Consider the following 23,312-nt stretch of genomic DNA (forward strand, 5'->3'; position numbering starts at 1 on the left):
AAATGCACAAAAAATGCTAAACAGAAGTTTTTATAAGTAACAAAAAATCATGTTTAATTTAAATTTTCTTTATTTATTTTAATTTCATTGTATCTATTTTCATTTTCACTGTTTTTGTTTTATATTTTATCGTTATTCATATATTTTTAAATGCACAAAAAATGCTAAACAGAAGTTTTTATAAGTAACAAAAAATCATGTTTAATTTAAATTTTCTTTATTTATTTTAATTTCATTGTATCTATTTTCATTTTCACTGTTTTTGTTTTATATTTTATCGTTATTCATATATTTTTAAATGCACAAAAAATGCTAAACAGAAGTTTTTATAAGTAACAAAAAATCATGTTTAATTTAAATTTTCTTTATTTATTTTAATTTCATTGTATCTATTTTCATTTTCACTGTTTTTGTTTTATATTTTATCGTTATTCATATATTTTTAAATGCACAAAAAATGCTAAACAGAAGTTTTTATAAGTAACAAAAAATCATGTTTAATTTAAATTTTCTTTATTTATTTTAATTTCATTGTATCTATTTTCATTTTCACTGTTTTTGTTTTATATTTTATCGTTATTCATATATTTTTAAATGCACAAAAAATGCTAAACAGAAGTTTTTATAAGTAACAAAAAATCATGTTTAATTTAAATTTTCTTTATTTATTTTAATTTCATTGTATCTATTTTCATTTTCACTGTTTTTGTTTTATATTTTATCGTTATTCATATATTTTTAAATGCACAAAAAATGCTAAACAGAAGTTTTTATAAGTAACAAAAAATCATGTTTAATTTAAATTTTCTTTATTTATTTTAATTTCATTGTATCTATTTTCATTTTCACTGTTTTTGTTTTATATTTTATCGTTATTCATATATTTTTAAATGCACAAAAAATGCTAAACAGAAGTTTTTATAAGTAACAAAAAATCATGTTTAATTTAAATTTTCTTTATTTATTTTAATTTCATTGTATCTATTTTCATTTTCACTGTTTTTGTTTTATATTTTATCGTTATTCATATATTTTTAAATGCACAAAAAATGCTAAACAGAAGTTTTTATAAGTAACAAAAAATCATGTTTAATTTAAATTTTCTTTATTTATTTTAATTTCATTGTATCTATTTTCATTTTCACTGTTTTTGTTTTATATTTTATCGTTATTCATATATTTTTAAATGCACAAAAAATGCTAAACAGAAGTTTTTATAAGTAACAAAAAATCATGTTTAATTTAAATTTTCTTTATTTATTTTAATTTCATTGTATCTATTTTCATTTTCACTGTTTTTGTTTTATATTTTATCGTTATTCATATATTTTTAAATGCACAAAAAATGCTAAACAGAAGTTTTTATAAGTAACAAAAAATCATGTTTAATTTAAATTTTCTTTATTTATTTTAATTTCATTGTATCTATTTTCATTTTCACTGTTTTTGTTTTATATTTTATCGTTATTCATATATTTTTAAATGCACAAAAAATGCTAAACAGAAGTTTTTATAAGTAACAAAAAATCATGTTTAATTTAAATTTTCTTTATTTATTTTAATTTCATTGTATCTATTTTCATTTTCACTGTTTTTGTTTTATATTTTATCGTTATTCATATATTTTTAAATGCACAAAAAATGCTAAACAGAAGTTTTTATAAGTAACAAAAAATCATGTTTAATTTAAATTTTCTTTATTTATTTTAATTTCATTGTATCTATTTTCATTTTCACTGTTTTTGTTTTATATTTTATCGTTATTCATATATTTTTAAATGCACAAAAAATGCTAAACAGAAGTTTTTATAAGTAACAAAAAATCATGTTTAATTTAAATTTTCTTTATTTATTTTAATTTCATTGTATCTATTTTCATTTTCACTGTTTTTGTTTTATATTTTATCGTTATTCATATATTTTTAAATGCACAAAAAATGCTAAACAGAAGTTTTTATAAGTAACAAAAAATCATGTTTAATTTAAATTTTCTTTATTTATTTTAATTTCATTGTATCTATTTTCATTTTCACTGTTTTTGTTTTATATTTTATCGTTATTCATATATTTTTAAATGCACAAAAAATGCTAAACAGAAGTTTTTATAAGTAACAAAAAATCATGTTTAATTTAAATTTTCTTTATTTATTTTAATTTCATTGTATCTATTTTCATTTTCACTGTTTTTGTTTTATATTTTATCGTTATTCATATATTTTTAAATGCACAAAAAATGCTAAACAGAAGTTTTTATAAGTAACAAAAAATCATGTTTAATTTAAATTTTTTTCTATTTATTTCAATTTAATTGTACTTTTTGTAATTTTTATTGTTCATATTATATATTTCATCGTTGTTTATTTGTTTAAGATTTTAAAATATTAAAAAAAATTATAAAGTGAAAAAATAAAAAAAAATTTGTAAAATTGAAAAAATTAAGAAATAAATTTAATAAAATTGAAAAAACAAAAAAAATTGTCTTTGTAAACATTTTTTTTCACTAGCCCGAGAATATAACCGTTAGCATACCTTTCGCCAAAGTTTATGGAAGTGGTCGGGTTGGTATTTCACACAGAACACTAAAGCATGGTAGTCTACGGATTTCTCGTCCTTTACCGCATGTGTGTATCAGGCCTACATACGGTAACAGACGACGGGAAACCGTCCACGGAACTGTAAAATGACGTCACTTTTGCTGTCGAAGCGGACGGAATACTAAGTTAAAAATTTCAGAAAGCGGAACGGCAAAAATTAGAATAATAAGATGGCCGTTTAGCAATGTGGTCATAAAGATCACGTGGGACGATAGCATTCAACTATGGCGGTCAGCAAGCTAAAAAGCTTTATTTGTACACTAATACGCTAATATATTTCATTTATACGCTATATTACTATCCGATTTATATATTAATGTTAAATTGTCTTAATTACTGCATAAATTGTTGGGAATCGTAATTCGGTGCAAAAAGTATTCGCTATTCCTAACTTTCGACAATTTAGAAAATTTTTCCTATCCAAATTATTCGTTTTTGAGGATTTTTTATTTGCGATAAGATCGAAGGCAAACTTAGTGAAGCGTTAGTGTAGTGAATTTTTTAGGCATTAATGTAGTGGGGAGTTTTCCACCCCCCCGCTTTTATTTTTGTCAATGAAGCATGTAAGTAAACATGCATGAAGTTTTACTCATTAGTTTGTAAAGGCATGTCTCATTATACATATGATTATCATGGGCGTAGCCAGAGTTTTGTTATGGGGGGGGCCTAGTGGAGGCCGACCTGACACAAAATTGAATTATTTCAAATTATTGTTCATTATTGGGTACCGAGCAAGCCGTTCACTTTTTTTTTGTATTCAAAACTTTTATTTTAGCTTTAGGTGTTTACAAATCGACTCAACACTTTTTCGGCTGTGATTTCCTGGGGGGCACCAGGTTCCCTGGGAGGGGCCGTGCCCACCCAGGCTCCCCCCTCGCTACGCCCATGATGATTATATTCAAATATGTTTACATATTATATTAGTACATAAATCCATGAAAATAAAAAACAACATTTATCAAAACTCATTACATTAGATCTTATTATAAAACGAATAGTAAAAATGTAAATCGTGTTTTTCAAGCATTTTTGTCACTCTGATTCATTAGCTGACATTGTACTTTGGCACTCAATGTAAATGACAAGCAGCTTGCTATATTCGGTATTTTTTCAGTGTGTTTATCAAAGTCAGCCAATTTGAATTTCTAAGGGAATAAAACTAATTAAAATAAACTTATAGATAAATTATTTTTATTCACGTTTATTATTATATTATAAATAATAAATGTGGTCACATTATAGTTATTTTTAAAACTAAATAAATATTTATGAAATTAAAAAAAAAAAAAAAAAACATAATAATACTGTGGGGTATTTGGACACCCCACTGACAATTGTTGTCTTTCTCTTAATGGAGTTTCTGCAATACCTTAGTAATTTCTGAGCATGTTCTATGCATAAAATCATGAAGCTACTAAAGAGGAAACAAATATTTGTTGCGAAATCTATGAATAGTGCAACCTTTAAGACGTTTGGGGTGTCGAAAAACCCCAGTTCAATAGACCAGGATTAAAAAGTTTAATTGATATAACAAAGCAATCCCGGTAGACGTCATTTTCGACTACTGGCACATGGTTTACCTACTTTAGTAGTTTGTTTGTTCAATTGTAAATTTCCGCGTGTGAGTACACGCGACACGTAAAGACAACTGAAGGGCAACCGTTTCTGTCGTGGGTTTTCGTCGTCCGTTTCCGCATGTGTACTACGCTTTAGTACCAGGCTTAACTGATCTGCGCATTTTCGCATGTTGGAGAGAGAAATAAGCTTTACTCAGATTGCAACTATCATCTTACGAAGTTCTTTAATGTTGTGAAATTACACATAAATCGATATGTATTTAAATGATAATAATGAATTTTTTGAACAACAAATTTATTCATTTATTTTTTAGAAATTATTCCGTTTTTCGCAATAATTTTATAGTTTAGATTTTACGTTTCACATAGTATAGCCCCTTTTCACCACAAACCGGAATAACCTTTTGGAATGTTTTTATAGAGTATTCTGATCTGAATCAATGCAAAAACATTATCATTATAGATTATTTTTTAGTTGAGACATCATTTTCCATGCTGACTAAACTAATTAAGGTTCCTATCAATCTATCACCCTTATCAACAATATGCTTGTGCATCATATTAATGAATTCATTTAAGCAGGATTAAACATTTATTTTTTGCTGCTTAGAACACAATAAAGTGCTATAAATTAAGACACTTGGCGGGGTTTCTCACTTTTATTTAGTTGATAAGTGTGAAAGTTACACGTTTCGGGCTCCTATGCCCTTCTTCAGCCAACTAAAATATTAAAAGAGTATACAACGTATATAAAAAATACATAAGTTTTGTAGAGTTTATAAAAATGCATATTTGTAAAGGCATGTCTCATTATACATATAATTATATTCAAGTATGTTTACATATTATATTAGTACATAAATCCATGATTTATGTACTAATTCAACTATGGCAGTCGGCAAGCTAAAAAGCTTTATTTGTACACTAATACGCTAATATATTTCATTTATACGCTATATTACTATCCGATTTATATATTAATGTAAAATAGTCTTAATTACTAAATAAATTATTGAGAATCGTAATTCGGTGGCAAAAAGTATTCGCTATTCCTAACTTTCGACAATTTAGAAAATTTTTCTAAATTTTCTAAATTTAGAAAAATTTAGAAATATCAATAAATAATAAATTTATTGATCTAAAACATACCTATGGATACAAGTCTTAAATATTAGTGACATCATCTTATTTTTAAGTTTTTTTCAGTATATCTCCATTACATTATACATCAGAGATATCGCAAATACACTACGACAAGTAAGCATACCGAATAATGTCCGATATGAAATATTATTCACCTCCACAAACTAAGGTACAGGTATTATTAAAGTGTAATTAATCAACTACACTTCCTATCCTGTATGTCACTCATAAATTAGTTTTGTAAAATCATTACTACCGTTGGTACTCATTATATCGTATTATATTGTGAAGGAATTGTCTGTTCTTCGCAATGGGAAAGAAAGATAGTTTATTTAATAACTTTGTCCTTGAAGTCTTATCACAGTCTCGCAAGTCCTTTCTAATAATGAATAAATTAACATCGAGTGGTCTCGATGTTAATTTTATTCATTTGCCTGGAACTCCATTGTTACAAATGTTGCCGCTTTGGGCATTCTTGATTAGGTTTAGGTGTCTTGATTTTATTGACTGTGTCAACTCTCTTGCTAGATTGAAGAACTGACACGATAAAGGTTGAGAACAAATCGGTCTTTTATTAAGCTTTAACGAATTTTGTCTAGGATTTCATTTTTTTTTATCCAATAAAACTTTATTTTTTTTTTTTTTTTGCTTCTTCAATAATAAATCAAGTTTTCCTGACGTCCTTAGAAATCGAATTGCCATCGTAAATATCGATGATTCGCTGTACTTTATTAATCTTATATTCGGTATGCGGTCTCGTACATAGATACCTAATAGATAACGAGAAGGTAAAACTCCTCGTTATCTATTAAGTATTCCTTTAATTCTTCGATGACAGCCAATGCGGCCCTACGAAATTCAGAAGCCGAAAAGCCTTCATCACCAGCCAAGAAGTAGTTAGCTGAAGAAAACTAACAACGGTAAGCAAAGGCAAGAATACTCACCAAGAAGTCCAGTCTAAGAATCCTGTTTTGCAATAAACTAAAGGAAATTAATTCACAAGAGAAATCACAAAAAATTCAAAATTTCTTCAAAAAGATGGCCTCTCCATTCGAGATACGAGTGTTTAAACATTCGAAAACAGTTAGAAATGATGTCGAGTACGTTAAAACAGTTTAGTAAGCAGCAAGCATACGTTTTTAACACCGCAAAACTTGAAGAGGATTCGACGAATTTTTTAAATTCGTCGAATCCTCTTCAAAAGCAATCGCACCCACATAAATGGCACACCAAACGATATATTTGGGCCGTTGGAATTCATAATTTTAATTTTTCGAATTTGTATTTAAATCAGGCACTTAAATAGAACTGTATTTTGGTGCCCATGTACGGTACACACCCTATGTGCTCGGTTGCCTGTTTGAAAAAACTTTTGCAATCGCTGATAAAAGATATTTTCAATAGTTTGCACGGTTAATAAATGTTGCTTTCACATTAAGACTAAGAAAATTTCGTTTATAACATTATTTATTTCTAAAAGTTTTACTTTCTAATAAATGAAATCAAAACAAATAAGACTACTTTAATTAATAATATGAAATATTCGTGAAGCTGGCTTTGTGTTATGTAAAAAAGAAATTCATTTTCTTAACTCAATCTTTAAACATACATCTTTGGGGCGATTAAAACCTCTTGCTAAAAGCAACTCAGGCTCTTTCTGTAATAAAAGGAAAAGATTTTGTGTTTCAAAATATACACAATTTACAGAATATTTCAATGTTATGTTTCTTTACCTTTGTATTAATTCCTGGTTTAAATCTAAGGTATTGTAAAGTCTTAGCTAGAACCATCTTAATTTCCATCAATGCAAATCTCATACCTATACAATTTCTTTGTCCAACTCCAAATGACAAATAGTTAAAAGGAAGTATGTTCCTCTTGTCAGATAAAAACCTACAGAAACACATCGAACATAATTCAAAAATTTTCGTGATATATTACTAAAACTATCATATATTAAAAACACATAAAAATATTTTTAAAAATTATAAATATTAAAACAACCTTATTATATTGTGTGACTTATTCAAGAAATCGGAAGGATTAAAATGAATATAAAAATTAGTTGAAATATTAATTAAAATGATGTCTTAAATAACGTATAAAAACTTAATATATATATATATATTTTTTTTTAAATTGCAATCAGTCTATCTCTGTGAGATCTGAAAGGCCCCGGGTCTAAAATAGTAATTTTATTAATAATGTTAATATTTTGTTATAAAATATTCTTTCGTTTGGGTGAGAAAAATAACGTTTTAGAGTGGGAAAAATAGATAACAGATGCTACTTCCTTCTAGGGAAGTTAGAACATCCTCTGTTTTTCCCTTATCTGCTAAAAATCTCGCCTCGATGGGAAATGCTTACCCCTCAAATATCTTCCTTTCCGTCCGTTTCCACGGAAGAATCTTTGCATGATGATTGGTCGCCGATCGTCAGATATAGAGGAAATTTATCAGAATTCGGGGAGTTCATCGACAGACCTGGCAGAGTCAGGACACCACAAAAATTGCTCCTGAGGACCAACGCCCTTAGACGAGTCACATAGAATAATTCCGGAGTTAGCACTGAGAAGATATACTTTAATTTTGTGCACATCTCGACCTCCCACAGAATGAAGTTTGAGAATCTATAAATGAAGTGCCTTTGCCTACCGATGAAGAAGATGCATGACAACAAAACCAGGTTGTATGTTTAATAACGATTTTGTAAGCTCTCTCTCTCGTAAAGGTTAAGCATAAGTCCATATCTCTCTCGACTTATAGTTGTAATTTGTATTTATTGTCTCTTTCCCATATATTTGTACTACTTTCGATTGTTTATGTACAATTAAATTTTACTCTTGTTTATTTGTTAAAAATGTCTCCTTTAGAGTCTCTGAATCAGATCTATAAAATAATCATACGCGTGTTTGTCCGCGGAACGATAAATTGACAAACTGGTGTCGGGACCTGACAAGATCTAGAATTTACCCTCTAGATCGTTTTTAAACATTTTTCTCGCCTTCCTATAAAAAGTTTTGAGAGCCGATCACACGATCGTGCGCCAGTAAATGATATAGGTAACCTACCTATACCCTTGGCTACTCTCAAAATCTCTTTAACCATCGATTATGAAAAAAGAACTATAAGAAAAAAAATCTTTAAAATATTGTAGAAAGTAATTCAGAAATAAAATGATATTAAATATTAAGCTTGCCTTTCGGGATCAAATTTATCTGGATCTGGAAAGTACTTAGGATCATGGTTAAGAGCATAAATAGGTACTGCTATCATCGTGCCCTTTTCAACGACAATTCCTGTATCGCCCAATTCGTGATCTTCTACAGCCCTACGCTCTAATCTACATATATGTATAAAATATGTCATTTGTGTATATTTGCATTTTATGATAATGCTATTTTAAAAAACGTTACTAAATAGAGTAATTTTTAGTTTGAAAAATAAAAAAATTACAGATTAACAATTTCATTTCAATATAAGTATATTAAGATAAAACTTGACCATTGTATAAATCGCTCAATCAAAAGCCAATAGAAGAAAATTAATTAATTCGATTTTTAAAATTTTGAACTGTACGTTAAATTTAAGAAAAACTGTTTGGTCCTATCTGCTTTCGTTGCATTTTTAAAAGATTATTTTTATTTAATCACTTGGTGTGATAGACCCTTACCTTTAGAACCTTTGTAGTTATACAAATCAAATACTATAATATAATATAACAGAAAGGTTAAAAGTACGAAATAACTTGTTAGATTATTTCCTACTTCTAATATTAATCTTTGATGTTGTTATTTTTTGCCCCGGCAACGCTGAGCTCATCTGCTAGTAATATACTAAATTAATCAATTACAAAAAAAAATTATAACATTATATTAAAATATAAATTGTGTGAAAATTACCTGATTGTTGTAGGATGTTTTCGAACTATTTCTTGAACGAATGCCTCTAAATACTTCATTTCAGAAACCGTATCGTAATTTAATTCTCCCTTAAAAATATTAATTTACAGAAAATATCAATAATTAGACACAATAATCAATTTTGAAGTGTTAATTAAATAATGTCCACTTATTTCAAACTAACTATATAGTTAATTGACAAAAATGTTATTAAATAAAAGCATAAATATCGAAATTTTAAACAGTAATTTACAATATTTCAATATAGAATCTAAGTGTAATCGTGCACAAGTCAATACGATAATCGAATTTGTGTCACACTTTCTCCGGTATATTTTTGTCATTTCTGTAAAATAAATAAAAATCTGTAATAAAATTAACATTTAAGGAGCAGAAACGCGGAATTTTTCAAAAAATTTCATTAAACATTTAAGAATGTGAGATGATGTCAGCGATTGCAAAAGTGTGCGCCGTGGTGCCCCAGGGTGCTGCAGCTTCCCCACAGGGCGCCACGAAATGTTATAAAATTTTTATAATTTTACTTCCACTTTCAATTCAATATGATACGATGCAACACCTAGCGGACCTAATGCAAATCATTAATCTATACTTCTATACTAATATAATAAAGAGGTAATGTTTGTATGTAAGTTTCGTTGCAGCAGGTAATCTCCGAAACTAGAGGTCGCCACTGTCGCTACTGCTATATGTATTGTGTTTGTAGGCTCCGTTTTTAACTTGCGTTATCTTTGGTCTTTTTTACGATCGGTGAGTGTACTATATATCATTTTGTTGCTGTTGACGTGCGCTTTCCAACGCCGTCTTACTTTTTAAAATCGGTTTAGACCTTCGGGTGTTACGGGCTTTATTTGGCCGAGACCACGTGGTCGAACTTCGGACGGTTTTCTCTTCGACAAATTCATGTCGTACGTTTTTATGTATTACACCGCTGTGTTCACCTTGCTATCCCGATTCGATCGATATTTTATTTATTAAATTCCGATAATTATTTCGCTAGTTTCAGCGACCGTTACTTGCCGACTTTCGGCTGTTTTTTGGCCATCGTATTAGGCCATTGGCTCTGCTTTCTTGTTAGTCTTTAGGAAGGGTTAGTCTGTTTATCGTATTAAACTTTCGTATAAATCGGAGCAATACTTTTCGAATTATTGCGCCGAAAAGGCACAAAGGATGGAGGGTCAACGTTTTTCCCCACGTGGCTGCTGATCCCCGTCCTGACCCTAATTCGGTCGTTTGCATCGCTCGCCGCTCCGTTCTTTTGAGTCTTTTGACGACAGTTTTTGCTGGTTTTGGTTCACTTTGCTTTTCTGGTAACGCCATCGGTTTTGCTATTTCTCTGAACTTGGCCAGCTGACTCCTCGTGAGCTGCTCTCCAGTTGTCCTTGCTGTCATCACTCTCGGTCCACACCTCTTGGCTACAGCGACGCCATCCCACTTCCTGGCCTTCTCGATTGTCGCATCTTGAAACTTTCATGCTTCACCCATTGTCCCCTCCNATGTGCCTCAATAGTGAGCTTAAGGCAAAGCCTCTCTGGTTCCAACATCGGGCAGTCAAAGAAGTAGTGTCGACTGCCGTCCTCGACACCACACAGGGAGCAGTTAGGATTGGACGCATTAGTGAACCTTGTAAGGTATGAGTTGTACCTGCCATGATTACTGAGAAATTGACTAACACGATGGCAAGGTTTGTACCACCTGCTCAGAATAAAAGGCTCAATGAGAGGGATGAAATTATATGTGGTATGATGGTTAATATCATTCCAGTCTTGCTGCCAAGAAATAATAAGATCCTTCCAAAGTAGGTTCTTGACGGTTTTAGAGGTAAGCTTAGTATAAGAGATAGGGAGGTTGGTGTCATCTCCTGCAGATTTCGCCAGAGCATCGGCTCGCTCGTTACCGGGCGTGCCCTGGTGGGCTCGTGTCCAATAAATGAAATAGCAGTTGTTAGTGTTGTTGATGATGTCTTTTATTTCATTGGAGATGGGGTGACCAGTGGCACTTTGCAGCAGGGAGATGGATGAAGCACTATCCGAAATAATGGCCACAGTGTTGTTAGTGTAGTTGGTGACTGACCAAGTCACCGCCATTTTGATGGCAAACAGCTCTGCCTGGAGTACAGAACAGTGTTTGCCCAGCCGGTAACGTCCAGAGGCAATCTCGTTGCTATTGTGGAAGGCGGCAAAACCACTGCCCACCTTAGAGTCCGCTTTTGAGCCGTCGGTATAAATTTCGATGTTTGTATGCTCGGGCTGAGAGAAGGTGATTAAATTGGGTGTTGCCGGATGCCTGGTAAGAGCATAATCAATGCTGCTTTCGAAGTCACTGCTATTGATGTTATAGTTATCCATGTAAATAGTGTGACCCCGTTTGAAGTGCCAGAATGTTGTCTTAGAGATCAGAACTTTATCTATGGGTGCCTTTTTGGCCAGAATCTGTAGGGAGGTATTGGGAGTTGTTGCATACGCTCTAGTGATGTGCATAAGTGCACATCTTTGAGCGGATATCATTTTACGTCTGTTGTGCACTTTGCGGACAGCCAATCCCCAGCTGCCGCACGCGTATGATGTTATGGGCACAAAAATTTGATTGTAGATTGTTTCCATAGCCTCGGAGGCCAAGCCCCATCTTTTCTTTGCAATGCGGGCGAAGGCATTAAAGATTTTTCCGGTCCGCTCAGTGATGTAATTTATGTGCTCTTTCCAGAGAAGTCGATGGTCGAGAATTACTCCCAAATACTTAATGGATTTTTTAATAGTGACAGAGTGACCTCCCATTTTAATAGTGGGCACTCTGAGGTATAAGTTCTGTTTGCCCGGTTTGTTAAAGACGATACCTTTGGTTTTCCTTGCATTGAATCTTAGTTTGTAATCTTCTCCCCACTGTAAGATTTTATTCAGAGCGTTGCTGCCGTTTTCCTCGAGAGCAGCACGAGAGCGGCCCCCGAGGAGCACAAGAGCATCATCGGCATAGGAAACTATCTCATGCTGGCCGAAATCTTGCTCCAGAAAGTTGTTAAAAATGACATTCCAAAGGACTGGGCCACAGACAGAACCCTGTGGGCAGCCACGGACGACTTTGCGATGGATAAGATGTTCACCACACTGTAGGGTGGCTGTTCTGTTATGGAGATAATCATAGAAAATTTTATAAACATTTGCAGGGCAGTTCATTTCTTTTAACTGTTGCAGGATAAGGGGCCACCACGCGCTGTCAAAAGCCTTGGCAATGTCTAGGCTTATGGCAAGTACATATTTGTAGCTATCGAGTAAATCATTGACCCTGCTTACAACCTTTTCAATAGCATCCTCTGATGACTTCTGTGGCCGAAAGCCAAACTGTGAACCATGTATAATGGAATTTGTCTCCAAATGCCACATTAGTCTGTTATTCATCAAGCGTTCCAAGACTTTGCCAAGGACTGGCAGGAGAGATATTGGTCGACTTTCCTCTGAATTTCCTGGCTTCGGAACGGGGACAATCCTGGCATGTTTCCAGGTTACAGGAAAAATACCATGATTAAGACAGGCATTATATAGTTGAGTGAGTTGACTGGGAACAAGGCTCCAGATGATTTTGGCCAGTTCTGGAGTAATATCGTCATGTCCTGGTGCTTTTTTATTTCGGAGGTTGTTAAAGGCATTGTCAATCTCATGAAGTTGAAAGTCAGGGTCGTTTTCAGTGTGGATGTCTGCATTGGTTTGATGCCGAATTCTTTGATGGATTTCATTGTCATTTTCCTCTAAATCCTGCAGGCAGAAGCTATCGATTTTTCTGTTTGCAGCTAGGAAAAAATCTTCCCCTGCTGTGTTAGAATAGAGAATTTGACTTTTCCTTAGCTTCCTGGTACAGAGTCTTGTTATAAATCCCCATGGGCTTTTTGTGGCATTGGCACAGTAATTTTCCCAGGACTTCTGTTTGGCTTTTTTGATTTCACTTTTATATATGTTCAAATGGTGGTAATATTGCTGTTTGTTGTGATTACGTTGGGGTTGCCTGTGGCAGTTCTGGTATTTCTTCCTTAAGTGAATATTGTCCCTTCTAAGATTTGTCAGATCAGGAGTCCACCATGGGACGGATTTACGTTTGTTAACATACTGGGGGATGTACATTTTGCAGGCTCTATCAATGATGTCGATATTATGTTCAATGCTGCGGCGGGCTTCATCACTATCGTCATGGTTGCAGTCAACTAGGTTGGTGGAAAGAAATGCCTGAAGTTCATTCCAATTGGCGCGTTTCAGGTTGTATTTCGGTCGTGGTTGGGAGAGATTGTTGGGGGAGGCAACACCAATCTTGAAAGAAATAAATGCATGATCATCAATATTGTCGTCCAGGATTTTCCAATCATTAATGTGTGGGTAACATTCCAGAGAACAGGCCATGACATCAATCCAGCTGTGACCCTGGCTTGATGTGAAGGTAGGCGGGGATGAAGGGTTGTTAACAACGAGCAAGTTGTTGTGGGCATAGAACTCTTCAAGAAGGCGTCCACGGCTGTCAAGACGCTCACCCCCCCAGGTAGGGGAGTGGGCGTTAGTGTCCCCAGCCAGAATAAAATAGACATCGATAAAGTGGTCCATAATGTTTTGAATATTGTTGAGCATAAGCTCGATGTTGAGGTTCTTTGGGCAGTAGTAGTTTATCAAAATGTGTCTTTTGCTGTTGATGACTATCTCAGTACAACAGATATACTGTGTACTCAGTGCCTTGTGGTGGAGAAGAGATAGTCTGTTATTGATGACAATGGACACGGCCCATGGGTAGTCAGTAGTGCCACTGAGTGGAGTGCAGGTGGATGGGATGCAGGCCGGTTTGTTATTTATACAGTAAGGCTCCTGACAGAAAATAAAATCGTATTTTGGCATGAGAGAGCTGAGGATGGAAGTAGCTGCAATGCTCCTTCCAGCATTATACTGCAGAAAACTGATATAGTTATTAGCATATTGTTCCATAGTCGGTTTGTTTTAGCAAGTTGGATTTGATACGCTGGTAGATGTGGCAGAGGCTGTCCCGTGCATTGTGGTCGGTGTTACTAACTTTTTCATGCTTACAGTTGATGCAAATAGGTTGTTTGTCTCTATGGTTGCAATATTTAAATACATGTTCACCCGTGCAATGGCTACATGTTGCAGTGGTCTGGCTACAATTTTTAGTAGTGTGACCGAATCTGCAACAGCGATAGCACTGCAGGACGGGGCAGAAATCCGCCACGCGACACCTGGACCACTCCAGGTTTACCTTGCCCAGAATTAACAACTGCTTTCGCAGCTGGGGTGTGACCTCGATCACCCAATTTGTAAATGGTTTAGTCTTTTTTCCCATTGCGAATTTAATATTTAATGCTCCTTTGAAGTCTTCCTCAGTGAAATTTTCAGATATTGTATCGTTCTGATTGTATAAGAGTTGTGGCAATTCTTCATGTGCGATCAGTGAAGGTACGGAGTATATTATGAGATTCGGTAGACGTTTCTTAGGTTTTTTAACAGCAATCTCCGGGATTTTATCCTCAATATAGTTTTGAAGTTTTTGGGCATCAGCTGCCTTCTTAAGCTCGAGAGCCAAGCCGCCGTTTCCTATATTACGTATTCGTTCAACTCCAATATTAAGTTCAGATGGTTTTACTTTGTCATAAATTAATTTTCTTAAGTTATTGCAGCTCTTATCATCGCTATTGTGATACAAGAGCAAGACCTCAGGACTAGACATAGGTGTTCTTGGGATTTTTGTGTTAGTATTGGGATTGACGATCTTGCTGGATCGGAGAACAGTACTATAGGTGATGGGTGTTTCAGCAGGAGAGAAATTGCTGGAGTGGAGCTTTTCCATCTTCTCCTGTACACACTTTTGGTTTTCTAAGATTTCCTGTATAGGGCCATCAGTAATAAGCTTTTCTAGTTTTCTAGAGAGCTCCTCAGTTTGCTCTTTTGGGGCTACATAGTTTAGCTGTTCAACTATACTGTTGATGTTTTTGCTGATCTTATCGCTAGTGTTGGTTAAGCCATCGATTTTGGTAGTAATCTCTGTCAATTTTTGGTGGAGGTTAGAGGGATGATAATTGGATGAAGGATGGATTCTGGGAGGCAGCAGGACAGGCATAGTAGGAGTTATGTTAGTGAGCAAGGACTCCTTGTATCCAGGGGACATGGCTCCCTTACCAGTAGGAGTGCCCAAAGTAAGTGGAACACTCGAGGCATTAGTCTTATCCGTAAGATTATCCGATGGGCAGTTATCCTTCATAGTGGATTCTGCCAAGTCGATTATTTTTTGAATTTGATTATTTATGTATCTTGTGTGCGCTTCCGTGCTGAAACGCCCGTTACGGTTGTCAACAAAGTAATCTTTCACTTTGTCTGCAATTCTGTAGGCCTTGTCCAGGAACTCCGAGAGCTTGCTGGAATCCATGTTCATCAGGTATACGCAGTAGAGTTGCTATTACAAATAAAGGAGTATGGAACAGACGAAATCAACCGTCGCGAAAAGCCACACGCCAAACAGCTAGCTCCCACCGAGTGGCTAACACGACCACGTGGTGGACACGACCTTTGTCTATGGTGAATAAATTAAACTGAAAATTCTCGCGAACCGTTTAAAAGAATGAAACCAAATTTATACAACATTTTACACATATCTAGAACAATATAATAACGTAACGAAAATAGCCTGGATCCAAACGGGGAGCACGAACGGGGACGACAAAGGCCGAAAATAACGGGCACTTATAGTATAAAAAGTATCTTACCAATGTTTAAAATATTTACACTTTCAGAATCCTTAAGAGTTACTGAATACAAAGATATATAAAAATCCAAAATACAGCGAAAAATAACCAATTTATGATGATCGAAACACAGAGCCAAAATTACTATCACATACACAGACCGCGCGCAGCGACCTCTCCCGGTACATGGGCACAGTTGCCTGCCGGATGTGCACGATAGAAGACCTGTAGTTTAGTTGTCGCTGGGGAGGAGCGATGTTGTACGACGCTGGCGGGTATCGCCGATGTGTCCTCTGTAGATGTCGTTGCTCCATTTTATAGAGTCACTAACCATTAGCTTTTTCATAAGTTTGGCATAGTGACGACTAATGCCAAGCCGTTGCAAAGTTGCCTCGTTGGCGTGGTCATACCCGCCGAGAGCTCCGACTATAAAAGCACTAATGTGGGTGTCGAAGCCCTGCTGGCGGAAGTGCTGTGCAAAGGGAGCATATTTGCGTAGTTTTTCCTCTCTTGCAAGCTGGAAGGCGGTCTGTCCGTTCTCAAAAGGCGTCGTGACATCGATGATTGTGGCTGATTTTGATTTTTCGTCGATGATTACCATATCCGGCCGACAGATGTCGCTGAACCCCGGTACACGCTGATTGACAAGTACAGTGGCTCCTTCGGGTTTGAATGCTGCCACTATACGGTCGAGTATGGCGTTATGTCTTTGCGTGACCAAATGCAGATTTGGCGGGCAATGGCAGAGGACGTGGGCTAGGGTCTCCCGGGCATAGCCGCATCTCCTGCAACGTTTGGTGTCGTTACCAAAGCGTCTATGACCACGGAGAGCCACCACACTCATCCTCGCCCGATGGATAAAATACCAGTCTGAAAATCGTGTATATTTTCCATTATTCATGAAGTGGTTACTTACCGGGCTAAACGATGTCACTTTATATGCTTTTCCTTGATCGGGTTTGGCAAGCAGCTTTCCGAGGAAGTGTTCTTTTAGCAGGCCGCAGAGGACCCTCTGGCAGTCCTCTGGACGGATTAGCGTAGTACCTGCTGAAATGTTGGGCAGATTTCCGGGTCCGACTGTCCAGGCGATGTTGATGCGTTTCTTTAATCGTCTTGTGGCCATTCTGAGCCTCGTCCATAATGATGTAATGTCGGCGCTTGGAAGCCCGAAGTCGCCATCCATTGACCCATTGAGGTATTCGCACAGGTCTTCGTCATTGGGGGTCTTACCAATACGCTTGTTGATGACCTCGGTGAGTGCTTTTAGGGCGATGCCTGTGATGTTGGAGTCCTTGGAGAAAAAGAGGTGCATCGCATGAGACACCTGCGCAATATCAGCAAGCTGATTCGTGGGCGTAACGTTGGTCCCGCCACACATGTAGGGGAGGTGCACTATTTCGGGGCTGGCCCGCTGTGGGAGGCCAAGCCATTTTTTGACATAGCGTTTTGTGGCCCTGTCGATTTTGGTAAGCGCGCTTTTAGGTGTTGTCCCGGCCGTTAGACAGAAGGTGAGCTTGGGCATGATGAAGGTGTTCAGTGCGTCTACCTTCTGCCACGGCGCCAGTTTAGAGGTGTGAAGCTTTACCAAAGACTGTAGAATCCCGTTGATGGTGGCGGCGGGGGTGTCGTGCTTACCAAAGCCTGTGGGAACGCCAAGGTGGCGGTAGGCATCGTCGTTGCCCAAGACGGGGATAGTCTGTTGATTGATAAGGAAAGAGTTATTACTAGTGGTGTGTTCCTTACCTCTAATGCTGAGAGTCCCACATTTCGCGATGTTGAAGTTGATGTTCGCCCATTTGGTCCAGTCCGCTATGGCGTCTAACTGCAATTGGAGGCCTTCTGCTGTGTCACTTATGAGAGCAATGTCGTCGGCGTATGCCAAGACACTGGTCGGGTAGCCGTTAAGAGAGTACCCTTTGTCGAGGTCCGCAATGCGGCGTATGGCTGGTTCTACTGCAAGAATAAAAAGCAGCGGGCTGATGGGGCAGCCCTGCTTGACCCCAGATTGCATTGGGATGGACTCAGTGAGGCCCATACTGGTACGTACCTGAGTGGACGACCCATCATAGAGCTGTTGTAGTACGCAGATTGCATCCTGATGGAGGCCGTGCCACTTGAGGGATTCCCAGAGGGTCACGTGGGGAATATTGCCGAACGCATTGGCAATGTCCAACCAAGCAATAAAACAGTCTTTCCTGCAGCGTCGGGCATTTTGAATAACAGATTGAAGCACGAAGTTGTGCTCAATGCAGCCCTGATAATTTAGAAAACCTTTTTGTGAGGAGGATAGGCGGTTATTAGTGTTACACCAGCGTAGCAGTCTATCGGCAAGGCAAGCGGTGTAGAGCTTGCCGAGCGTGTTAGAGAGGCAGATCGGGCGCCAGTTGCTGATGTTGGAGACCTCGCCCTTTTTGTGTATAAGCACGGTGGTCGAAATCTTCCAGCTGCTGGGTACATATCCTATTCTGCGAACAGCGTTAAAGATGGCTGCCGTGATTAGACCTTTTGGGTCGACCCGCCTCCAGTGCAGGTACCTAAGTCCATCTGGGCCAGGTGCAGTATTGTGGCCTTTGGAGATGCGTCGGGCTACCTCTTGGGGGGTGAAAGGGGCCTCGAAAGGGTTGTTGGTATCAGGAGGCGTGCACGGGCGTGCAGGAACAGGATCAGTGTTAGCAGGTGTTGTAGCTTTATACATCTCTCGGTAATGGTCCTCGATGGATTTGGCGTCTATGCGGCAGAAACGGGAGGGGCCACCGACGACGCGGTCGAAGGCGCGCTTACGGTTGGCTCGATAGAGCCGCTGGATTTCACCTGCCTCCGGCTGGGAGTTGTTGTTGCGGTCAGTCGAGTTACGGTGGTAGCGTGGTCAATGTTGTAGCTGCTGGGGTGGGGTGCGGACATTACATATTTGTTGCGCCAAGGCAATGAAGTCACCTAGGACTCCCTCCAAGATGTCTTCATCTATTGCGGCGTCGAATCTAGTGATCCATGCCGATACCCATGATGGTGGGGGCGTATCAGCTTGCTGGCTGTTGGAAGTAGTAGACCTATTGCGGATTTCCTGCGTAGCAGCTGGTGGACCTGGGGGGGAAGAGATAGGTAGTGGGCCTACCTGAGAAACCCCAGTTAGGGGCTGGGGGACTTCCCTAGTGTCCGTCGGGGGACGAGCAGGTAGTGGGGCTGCGATGTCATGGCGGCTAGGTGTTGGTATGGTGCTTGCCGGACTTGAGCGTAGGACATCAGCGTAGGATGGTGTCGGCGTCGGAGGGATCGCTTCGTTGTTGGGTGTCCCAGATGGCTGTCCTTCCTCAGAGTTTGCCCGGACGGGTCTAGTGGTCCTTCTTCTTGGGCGACGCTGAGGTGGGGAGGGCGGAGACGTCGGAGATGGAGGGTCCATGGAAGATTGGTCACTGGCAGAGATGGGCGAGGACTGCGGACGAGGTTTTCTTGAGGCGTAGCTTTTCCTTATTCTCCGGATAACACGGTCAGCAGGGAGCGGTGGTGGTGGTGATGCGGCTTCGATGCTTGCTCTGCAAGCCTCAGAGCGGGTCTGGTGGATCTTCATTGCCTTAAGTTTTTCTAGGACAAGTCCACAGGCCCTGCACTCGAAAAGAAGCGGTACCTCATGCTCTCTCTTTAGATGTCTGACCAGGCCCGCATGGTCACTGTACTCCCTTGGTATGGGGAGGCACAGCTTGCAGCCATGGGGCGGGTGCAGAGGGACTAACACTGTTACCTCTGGCATGGCATCAAATGTGTAGCGTAGATAGAAAGGGGGAAAAGGGCGGAAATGCCCCCTGGGGCGCAGAGCAGCCAACCAAGGAGGGGCAGGAAGAGGAAGATAGAAAGTGCCCTGAATGAGACACCACGGGCTTTTAAGGGCCACGGGGTGTCCAAGCGGAGCACCAGAAAGGCTACCAGCCTAGGCTGGTAACGATAGACGATAGTGTTGCCAGTCGAGCAGCGAATACACGGTGCGTTTAAACCGTGCAGGCCGCTCTTCCGACGGAAGAGAGAAGAGTAAAGGAGAGAGAAAACAAGTAAACCAAAAGTATACTTACCACAGGAACTGGGGAGCAGTGTAGGGCTCGTAGTCCAGACTGGGCATCAGTTTTGATGAAGAACCATTAAGCTGATAAGAACAGATTTAAAAGCCATTTATTGATATTGAATAAAATATGTACAAAGTTACCGTTAGGTAAAGTGAATGTTTATACATGGGCATTTTGCCACTAGAATAACTTACAGGGTTTTAGTAGTGGAGTATTGATAAAAGGAGGCATTGCCTCGGTCNAAAAACTAACCCATAATCTTAATGGGTTTACACAGAATCCTGAAAGATGACGCTTGTCCCATTAGGCTTTGCCGGTATATTTTTGAAGTTCCCTGATGTATATTGGACAAACTTTGTCCATCGCATTGTGTTCAGTGTTATTCAGTTTGTTCCTTTCACAATTTACACATTTAGGTGTATTTGATTTTCTATTACAATCCTTGAAAATATGTGGACCTCCGCACTGACTGCAGGCATTGATTTCTTGCTGACACTCCTTACCGAAATGACCAAACGCTAGGCACTTCAAACATCTTTTAACCACTATATAATCATAAACGGGACATCTTGTCCATTCCAGATTAAGTTTTTCCTCTTTTATCATCATTTCGCGGAGCATTACGGAGGTTTCCAACACCCATGTTCTATAGTCCTTATTTCTATGAGGAATAGAGAATTTTATGTTAATTTCTTCATCTAGGATTTCTTTTGAAACGTTTTCGTAAAAACAGCAGTTCTGTTCATACAGTTTTGTTATTATTTCTTCTTTTTGGATGTTCACAGGTACTGACACCAATTTGATCAGTGGTAACTTTTGTGCTTTTGCTATAGTTTTGAGTTCCTTCACTTGTTTTACCGCATCCTCCAACGCCAGCATTTCTTCCGTACATCCAACATCTACAGCTACTCCTCCGTTCTTTAACTTTCTTATCATTTTAACTCCTAGACGCAAACTAGTTGGGTCGATGTTCTTTGTCAAAATCTCTCTTGTTTTCTCTGAAGTATTCTTTTCGTTTCTACTGTAAATTAAAACTGTGTACCTAGGTGTAGGAGTCGGTAGAAAAACATCTGCTTGCTTCTTTCCTAGTTTTAGAATATCACTATAACTTGTGTTTTCATTTTGTATTTGAGCACTGTTCGGATTGTTTACATTATCACTAATCTTGGTGATATCCTCTCTCATTTCTGCAATTGCATCCATAGTCTTCTCTGTATTCTCTTTAACTAATTTCTCTATTTCCAATTTAATTTCAGACCTCTTCTCTACCTCTCCTGTTTCTAATTCTCTGATATTTTTTAAACTATTAATTTCCTCTTTTAATTCTTTAACTGCCTTTAATGTCGTCTCGTTATTTTTATGTATAATGTCTTTAATCTCTTGTTTAAATTTCTCTAAAGTATCATCGTTCTGTTTAACCACTTTTGTTATGTGCGTGTTGTCCACAGTAGTCACACTCTGAAAAAATTGCACATTTCATTTTTCTTCAATAACTTCGAATCGCCGATTAGCGATAACGACCAAAAGCACGGGAACGTCTTTCTCGCATCGCTCAGATTCATCGTAGCGTACCGGAAGTATGCGGCGATGGCGGTTTATCGCCATCCGCATTTTCTCTTACCTTTTCTTCTGCAATTCGCCACATTTCTTTTTCCTGCTAATCCTTGCTTGGAGAATGTCTTGCAATTACTGTAATCGCTCCTCTGGCATCTTCCGTGAATGACAACCAACTGGAAAAAGAAAAAAAATTTTTTTCTTCAATAATTAATTTCTCTATCTTTTATTATTTATTTCCCCCCAAAGGGGGGTGGGCTATCTCTGGCAATAAGTGCCAGGCCAGAGCAACCCGCGGCGGGGAGGGAGCAAGCCCCCTTTCCCGCCCCGTTCCAAAAATCAGGTTAATATCGAAGGTCTCCGATGGAGACCGTATCAGATATCAAGCTGATAAGAACAGATACTACACATTTGATCTTAGCCATAAGGCCGAGAAGCGATAAAAAACACATCAAAGGTGCCGACGGGCCAAGTCTGGAAACGTACAATACACGTGTGGTGTGTCCAGGTGACGTCGATCGGCAAATATCCGTTAATACACACGAAAGAACGTCAGGAAACGATAGCAGACGATGCTAAAGGCTACAGGAAATGTCAGGTATTGCATGGGTGTTGCCTGACAACGGCATAAAACTCCTGTTGGTCACCAATCATCACAGGAGGAAATTATGCCGCAGCCCGTACCAGCGTTGCGTCGGTCGAATACTGATAGCATTTCGATGCTAAATATTTTTTCGCTAGCAAAATACATTAGAAATTTCTGTATGTAACGTAGAATATTTGCCGATTCGATATTACAATATATTCCATGCAATAATTTTGAAACAATTCGCTTTTATCCGTTATTTTAGAAAAATGTCGCGCTACTTCATTTCTTCAATGTAAAGAGTGAGGCTTACCTTTCCTGGGGTGCCTGGGTCTTCTACGTGCAGGCCGTGCGTGTTGTCCACAGTAGTCACACTCTGAAAAAATTGCACATTTCATTTTTCTTCAATAACTTCGAATCGCCGATTAGCGATAACGACCAACAGCACGGGAACGTCTTTCTCGCATCGCTCAGATTCATCGTAGCGTACCGGAAGTATGCGGCGATGGCGGTTTATCGCCATCCGCATTTTCTCTTACCTTTTCTTCTGCAATTCGCCACATTTCTTTTTCCTGCTAATCCTCGCTTGGAGAATGTCTTGCAATTACTGTAATCGCTCCTCTGGCATCTTCCGTGAATGACAACCAACTGGAAAAAGAAAAAAAATTTTTTTCTTCAATAATTAATTTCTCTATCTTTTATTATTTATTTCCCCCCAAAGGGGGGTGGGCTATCTCTGGCAATAAGTGCCAGGCCAGAGCAACCCGCGGCGGGGAGGGAGCAAGCCCCCTTTCCCGCCCCGTTCCAAAAATCAGGTTAATATCGAAGGTCTCCGATGGAGACCGTATCAGATATCAAGCTGATAAGAACAGATTTAAAAAGCCTTTATTAAGAGATTAAATTATTTACAATAAGGAGATATTTAGGCAAGATAACTGAACAAGATACCCAAAGTTGTGGGTAGTATCGCGAACATGGGCTCATGTGCCTGACTGTTATGGATAAAGAAGTGGATGTTCGCGGACATGGGCTTGTATGCCAACCAAGGTGTACGCGAACATATACAAATGGGGCGCGTGTACATGGGTTGAGACGCTAGTAAAAAGGTCGCAGGGACCTATACATAGAAGAAAGGAGTGCGCGGACATGGGCACGTATGCCAGCCAAGG

General features: G+C 37.9%; 2 protein-coding genes, 1 long non-coding RNA gene, 1 other non-coding gene and 1 pseudogene across 5 annotated transcripts; all 5 read right to left on the reverse strand.

The window, feature by feature from the left end:
- Positions 1 to 6,814: 6,814 nt before the first annotated feature.
- LOC111613446 (cytochrome P450 3A5-like) lies at positions 6,815 to 9,351 on the reverse strand. The gene is made up of 4 exons (XM_023354805.1): positions 9,216 to 9,351; positions 8,513 to 8,656; positions 7,048 to 7,207; positions 6,815 to 6,971 (listed from the first exon to the last, which is right to left on the reverse strand). Exons 1-4 carry the CDS (start codon positions 9,272 to 9,274, stop codon positions 6,894 to 6,896), a joined length of 441 nt encoding a protein of 146 aa, XP_023210573.1. The 5' UTR covers positions 9,275 to 9,351; the 3' UTR covers positions 6,815 to 6,893.
- A 6,832-nt stretch (positions 9,352 to 16,183) lies between these two features.
- LOC111613450 lies at positions 16,184 to 19,516 on the reverse strand. Its single transcript, XM_023354809.1, has 2 exons — positions 18,856 to 19,516; positions 16,184 to 18,762 (listed from the first exon to the last, which is right to left on the reverse strand). Exons 1-2 carry the CDS (start codon positions 19,514 to 19,516, stop codon positions 16,184 to 16,186), a joined length of 3,240 nt encoding a protein of 1,079 aa, XP_023210577.1.
- Positions 19,517 to 21,434: 1,918 nt separating this feature from the next.
- LOC111613447 lies at positions 21,435 to 23,020 on the reverse strand. 2 transcript variants are annotated; one of them, XR_002754768.1, is made up of 4 exons: positions 22,683 to 23,020; positions 22,457 to 22,519; positions 21,625 to 21,733; positions 21,435 to 21,461 (listed from the first exon to the last, which is right to left on the reverse strand). It is a non-coding gene; the product is annotated as an uncharacterized LOC111613447 (long non-coding RNA). The 2 variants fall into 2 exon arrangements; XR_002754767.1 differs by having other exon boundaries at positions 21,441 to 21,733.
- On the reverse strand, positions 21,806 to 21,998 carry LOC111613453. The gene has a single exon (XR_002754769.1). It is a non-coding gene; the product is annotated as a U2 spliceosomal RNA (small nuclear RNA).
- LOC111613454 lies at positions 22,864 to 23,040 on the reverse strand (annotated as a pseudogene).
- Positions 23,041 to 23,312: the final 272 nt, after the last annotated feature.

This window comes from Centruroides sculpturatus, unplaced genomic scaffold (genome assembly GCF_000671375.1).
Source record: "Centruroides sculpturatus isolate CEXI.00-Female unplaced genomic scaffold, Cexi_2.0 scaffold1930, whole genome shotgun sequence".
Lineage (NCBI taxonomy): Eukaryota > Metazoa > Arthropoda > Arachnida > Scorpiones > Buthidae > Centruroides > Centruroides sculpturatus.